Source organism: Babylonia areolata, chromosome 21 (assembly GCF_041734735.1).
Source record: "Babylonia areolata isolate BAREFJ2019XMU chromosome 21, ASM4173473v1, whole genome shotgun sequence".
In the NCBI taxonomy this organism is placed as follows: domain Eukaryota; kingdom Metazoa; phylum Mollusca; class Gastropoda; order Neogastropoda; family Buccinidae; genus Babylonia; species Babylonia areolata.
In genome coordinates this window covers 7,856,471-7,863,441 of record NC_134896.1, presented here as the reverse complement: position 1 = coordinate 7,863,441, position 6,971 = coordinate 7,856,471, and the positions used below count along the sequence as shown (strand labels likewise).

The following is a 6,971-nucleotide window of genomic DNA, read 5'->3' as shown; positions in this document are numbered from 1 at the left end:
TCATCTCTCTACAATGTTGGTGTGAAAATAAAATGTCAATTTGGATTTAGATATATCTTTAGAAATGTACTGGTTCCAAAAGTCTGCAAAATTTCCGGCATTCCAAAATAAAATGAAATGCATCCTCAAGTCACAGTTATGACAAATATGCAGCTCATGTGGAACATTATAAAAGAACAGAACAGAATAGAGTAGAATAGAATAGAATCGAATATGCCTCTATAACCAAGTGTACCTGTGTCACAAGGAATATCATATCTGCCACACTCAATAGGTAATTTGTGATGACTGCACCTGAGCTGTACTTACGATGTAACAGTCTGGCAGATTGGAAATATATATTTCCTCTTCCAAAACCAGCTTTAAAACTTTCCATAAAATAAACATGTATTACTCTTTTCCAGGGTGTAATGCCACATCTGAATATAACTATTTTGCAGTTCCTGTCTGACATCCACCATGACACATGGCAAGACACACCAACATTTATGTATGAATTTTCAATGGCAAAAGCCTGTGGACAGACTCTATGGAACTATCTTCAACATCATAATCATCATAAGATAAGATAAGATAAGATAAGAAAAGAATAACTTTATTATCTCCAACTGGAGAAATTTGGTCAGGTGCATTATCACAACATAGACAAGTAAACAACATGGGAACCATAACTGTAAAAGTCAACAACAGCTTTTACAAATATTACGAAGATACAAATGTAAAAAATATCACATACACCGTTTCATACATACATCCACACACTGCAGGTAATAACTAGTATTCTTAATGTAAAAACAGAAAGAATTAAGAAACATTATTTGAATGTAATTATAAACATAGCCTACTATACTGCACATTGATTATAATAGAAAGATAAGATAAAAAATAAAGATAAATTGCGGAAAACCGCAACCAGATAATCAGCACACACCCGCACCCCCACCCCCACCCACCCCACACACGCGGATTACCTGATTACACACTGCCATTAGTATTACTGTTATTATGTTGTTCAGATGACTCCCTGCCTGGTTTCTCTACATCACACCAGAGAAAAACACTATGTGAGAGAGGCACTGTGGAACCACAACCATTCTTGTTCTCAACTGGCAAGCAGCCTCTTTGTAGTCTAGCTCGAGTTAACACATTAAACGTATCAGTATCAGTCGCTCAAGGAGGCGTCACTGCATTCGGTCAAATCCATATATGCTACACACACACACACACACACACACACACACACATATATATATATATTTTTTAAAACAATTTTAAAAAGGGGGAGAAACAACTTGGTGAGAGAACAAGAACACACACACACACACACACACACACACATACACACACACACACACAGACACACGCTGAGTGGGATATAACAGCACACAAAAGCATCCCTAACGACTGCCACTTACGTAATCCTGCAAAGTCACAATCTTTGTGGCGTCCTGGAGATCAGCAACATAGGCCGTTTTACCAAACTGCCACTGCGGCCCGGCGATCTCCGAGGACGTGGGGCACAGGTTGACATGGCTGCCGTCAGCAGTGACGTGGTACAGGTTCCACCAGTTGGTTTTGTCGCTGACGTACAGCAGCTCATTGCCGGCTGTCCACCCGGGTTCTATAGCACTCTCGTCTGCACTGCCAGCCATCCTCTGGCGTGAAGTGTCCTTCACCTGACTGCCAGAGTCTTCCAGCTCTGCCGCCCACACCTCCGTGTCGTCCCACGGCTGTCCACACAATGTCATTCATCATCAGTCTAACTCATTCTGCCCCACAGCTACAACGGCTGTCCACACAATGTCATTCATCATCAATCTAACTCATTCTAGCCCCACAGCTACACCGGCTGTCCACACAATGTCATTCATCATCAGTCTAACTCATTCTAGCCCCACAGCTACAACGGCTGTCCACACAATGTCATTCATCATCAGTCTAACTCATTCTGCCCCACAGCTACACCGGCTGTCCACACAATGTCATTCATCATCAGTCTAACTCATTCTGCCCCACAGCTACAACGGCTGTCCACACAATGTCATTCATCATCAGTCTAACTCATTCTGCCCCACAGCTACACCGGCTGTCCACACAATGTCATTCATCATCAGTCTAACTCATTCTGCCCCACAGCTACACCGGCTGTCCACACAATGTCATTCATCATCAGTCTAACTCATTCTGCCCCACAGCTACAACGGCTGTCCACAGAATGTCATTCATCATCAGTCTAACTCATTCTGCCCCACAGCTACACTGACTGTCCACACAATGTCATTCATCAGCAATCTAACTCATTCTGCCCCACAGCTACAACAGCTGTCCACACAATGTCATTCATCATCAGTCTAACTCATTCTACCCCACAGCTACACCGGCTGTCCACACAATGTCATTCATCAGCAATCTAACTCATTCTGCCCCACAGCTACAACAGCTGTCCACACAATGTCATTCATCATCAGTCTAACTCATTCTGCCCCACAGCTACAACAGCTGTCCACAGAATGTCATTCATCATCAATCTAACTCATTCTGCCCCACAGCTACACCGGCTGTCCACAGAATGTCATTCATCATCAGTCTAACTCATTCTGCCCCACAGCTACACCGGCTGTCCACAGAATGTCATTCATCATCAATCTAACTCATTCTGCCCCACAGCTACACCGGCTGTTCACACAATGTCATTCATCATCAGTCTAACTCATTCTGCCCCACAGCTACACTGGCTGTCCACACAATGTCATTCATCATCAGTCTAACTCATTCTGCCCCACAGCTACACTGGCTGTCCACACAATGTCATTCATCATCAGTCTAACTCATTCTGCCCCACAGCTACAACGGCTGTCCACACAATGTCATTCATCATCAGTCTAACTCATTCTGCCCCACAGCTACAACGGCTGTCCACACAATGTCATTCATCATCAGTCTAACTCATTCTGCCCCACAGCTACAACGGCTGTCCACACAATGTCATTCATCATCAGTCTAACTCATTCTGCCCCACAGCTACACCGGCTGTCCACACAATGTCATTCATCATCAGTCTAACTCATTCTGCCCCACAGCTACAACGGCTGTCCACACAATGTCATTCATCATCAGTCTAACTCATTCTGCCCCACAGCTACAACGGCTGTCCACACAATGTCATTCATCATCAGTCTAACTCATTCTGCCCCACAGCTACAACGGCTGTCCACACAATGTCATTCATCATCAGTCTAACTCATTCTGCCCCACAGCTACAACGGCTGTCCACAGAATGTCATTCATCATCAGTCTAACTCATTCTGCCCCACAGCTACAACGGCTGTCCACACAATGTCATTCATCATCAGTCTAACTCATTCTGCCCCACAGCTACAACGGCTGTCCACACAATGTCATTCATCATCAGTCTAACTCATTCTGCCCCACAGCTACAACGGCTGTCCACACAATGTCATTCATCATCAGTCTAACTCATTCTGCCCCACAGCTACACTGGCTGTCCACACAATGTCATTCATCATCAGTCTAACTCATTCTGCCCCACAGCTACAACGGCTGTCCACACAATGTCATTCATCATCAGTCTAACTCATTCTGCCCCACAGCTACAACGGCTGTCCACAGAATGTCATTCATCATCAATCTAACTCATTCTGCCCCACAGCTACAACGGCTGTCCACAGAATGTCATTCATCATCAGTCTAACTCATTCTGCCCCACAGCTACACCGGCTGTCCACACAATGTCATTCATCATCAGTCTAACTCATTCTGCCCCACAGCTACACCGGCTGTCCACAGAATGTCATTCATCATCAGTCTAACTCATTCTGCCCCACAGCTACACCGGCTGTCCACACAATGTCATTCATCATCAGTCTAACTCATTCTGCCCCACAGCTACACCGGCTGTTCACACAATGTCATTCATCATCAGTCTAACTCATTCTGCCCCACAGCTACACTGGCTGTCCACACAATGTCATTCATCATCAGTCTAACTCATTCTACCCCACAGCTACACTGGCTGTCCACACAATGTCATTCATCATCAGTCTAACTCATTCTACCCCACAGCTACACCGGCTGTCCACACAATGTCATTCATCATCAGTCTAACTCATTCTACCCCACAGCTACACCGGCTGTCCACACAATGTCATTCATCATCAGTCTAACTCATTCTGCCCCACAGCTACACCGGCTGTCCACACAATGTCATTCATCATCAGTCTAACTCATTCTGCCCCACAGCTACACTGGCTGTCCACACAATGTCATTCATCATCAGTCTAACTCATTCTGCCCCACAGCTACACCGGCTGTCCACACAATGTCATTCATCATCAGTCTAACTCATTCTGCCCCACAGCTACACCGGCTGTCCACACAATGTCATTCATCATCAGTCTAACTCATTCTGCCCCACAGCTACAACGGCTGTCCACAGAATGTCATTCATCATCAGTCTAACTCATTCTGCCCCACAGCTACACCTGGCTGTCCACACAATGTCATTCATCATCAGTCTAACTCATTCTGCCCCACAGCTACACCGGCTGTCCACACAATGTCATTCATCATCAGTCTAACTCATTCTGCCCCACAGCTACAACGGCTGTCCACACAATGTCATTCATCATCAGTCTAACTCATTCTGCCCCACAGCTACACCGGCTGTCCACACAATGTCATTCATCATCAGTCTAACTCATTCTGCCCCACAGCTACACCGGCTGTCCACACAATGTCATTCATCATCAGTCTAACTCATTCTGCCCCACAGCTACACCGGCTGTCCACACAATGTCATTCATCATCAGTCTAACTCATTCTGCCCCACAGCTACACCGGCTGTCCACACAATGTCATTCATCATCAGTCTAACTCATTCTGCCCCACAGCTACACCGGCTGTCCACACAATGTCATTCATCATCAGTCTAACTCATTCTGCCCCACAGCTACAACGGCTGTCCACACAATGTCATTCATCATCAATCTAACTCATTCTGCCCCACAGCTACACCGGCTGTCCACACAATGTCATTCATCATCAATCTAACTCATTCTGCCCCACAGCTACAACGGCTGTCCACACAATGTCATTCATCATCAGTCTAACTCATTCTGCCCCACAGCTACAACGGCTGTCCACACAATGTCATTCATCATCAATCTAACTCATTCTGCCCCACAGCTACACTGGCTGTCCACACAATGTCATTCATCATCAGTCTAACTCATTCTGCCCCACAGCTACACCGGCTGTCCACACAATGTCATTCATCATCAGTCTAACTCATTCTGCCCCACAGCTACACCGGCTGTCCACACAATGTCATTCATCATCAGTCTAACTCATTCTGCCCCACAGCTACAACGGCTGTCCACACAATGTCATTCATCATCAGTCTAACTCATTCTGCCCCACAGCTACAACTCCCCTGGACCAATGCTACACTCGGGACGACAAGTTTTCTCCCTTGCTTTTCCCCACGGACGGCCCATTTGTAAGGGTTTGGAAAAAAATTACAAAAAATACAAAATACTGTGTAAGAAAATGAAACTTTCAAAACTGGTTTATTACGTGTTGAGCTATTACATATAAAAAAAATCAAATTTCTCATTATATTTTTACAGTTTTGCCATATGTAGAAAGTACTGCCAATTTTTCATCCCGAATCACCATACCCATGCTCACTTTCTGCATTAAATTCGCTTTCTTCTTCGTCATCATCCACCTCTTCAATGTCCGACCCTTCAGTTTGTAGCATTTCAAGTACATCGGCAACTCTAAAACGTAGCCGTCATTGCCTTGTTCGCTTCACAACATTCTGAGAAGAGCCCGCTTTGCTAACAGGCTGGCATGCGAGCAGACGACTGGTCAGTGACTTTGTCAGCGTGTGTGCGAGACAGGCCACACATCCCAGGCTGACCAATCATACTGTTCGATTGTGGAGTGACCCAGAATAGCGCACTCTGCTTGGCTAATCACAAAATCACGTGTACAGCGTATGATGGAAATTTACTTTCAGAGAATGCTATTCCACTCCTTCGTCCGAATCCGAATACGTTTTACGTAGGAATGCGTGAGCATTCCTTCGTCCGGAAAGAGTTAACCACTGCAGCAAAAACAGGGTGGTTTACTAAAACAGCGAATATTGATGGAGAATTGTTGATCTAATCGGTCAAACAAAGCTTCGTTTTCATGCTTCCAGAATACGTAAATGGTTCAGTTTAAAATGCCAACTGCACTGAGCAAGAATGAACGAAATTAGAAAAGTGTGCTGGTACCAGAATACTCATACCTGGTCCACAGAGGAAGTAATGAGGTAATGTGGAGTGATGGCCTAGAGGCAACACGTCCGCCTAAGATTGAGAGAATCTGAGCGCGCTGGTTCGAATCACGGCTCAGCCGCCGATATTTTCTCCCCCTCCACTAGACCTTGAGTGGTGGTCTGGGCGCTAGTCATTCGGATGAGACGATAAACCGAGGTCCTGTGTGCAGCATGCACTTAGCGCACGTAAAAGAAAAGGGTTGTTCCTGGCAAAATTCTGAAGAAAAATCTACTTCGATAGGAAAAACAAATAAAACTGCACGCAGGAAAAAATACAAAAAAATGGGTGGCACTGTAGTGTAGCGACGTGCTCTCCCTGGGGAGAGCAGCCCGAATTTCACACAGAGAAATCTGTTGTGATAAAAAGAAATATAAGTACAAATACAAATGAAGTAATGAGTTAAACGCTTCTGTTGGAATTACATACAGGTAAAGGGTTAGAAGTCATGTAGCCTTTTAAGGCCATCTGGACATTGAGTCCACATCCCCTGTGTCCAGGGCTGAGCATAGGAAAGTGAGCACCAATCCTCTCCTTCCTACATTCCAACCTTCCCCAACTGAAGACAGGTACCCATTCACACCTGAGTGGAGTGAGGAAAAGCACAGTAAAGTGCCTTTCCCAAGG

The 6,971-nt window shown here is 45.1% G+C and overlaps 1 protein-coding gene across 2 annotated transcripts in view; it reads right to left on the bottom strand.

Moving 5' to 3' along the window:
- The window catches only part of LOC143296536 (dipeptidyl-peptidase 5-like), a 38,060-nt gene that overhangs the window by 22,611 nt on the left and 8,478 nt on the right, over positions 1 to 6,971 (bottom strand). For both annotated transcript variants that reach the window (XM_076608553.1, XM_076608554.1), the window contains exon 5: positions 1,416 to 1,730. In XM_076608553.1, the coding sequence (XP_076464668.1) occupies positions 1,416 to 1,730 (315 nt within the window). The remainder of the gene's footprint in view (positions 1 to 1,415; positions 1,731 to 6,971) is intronic.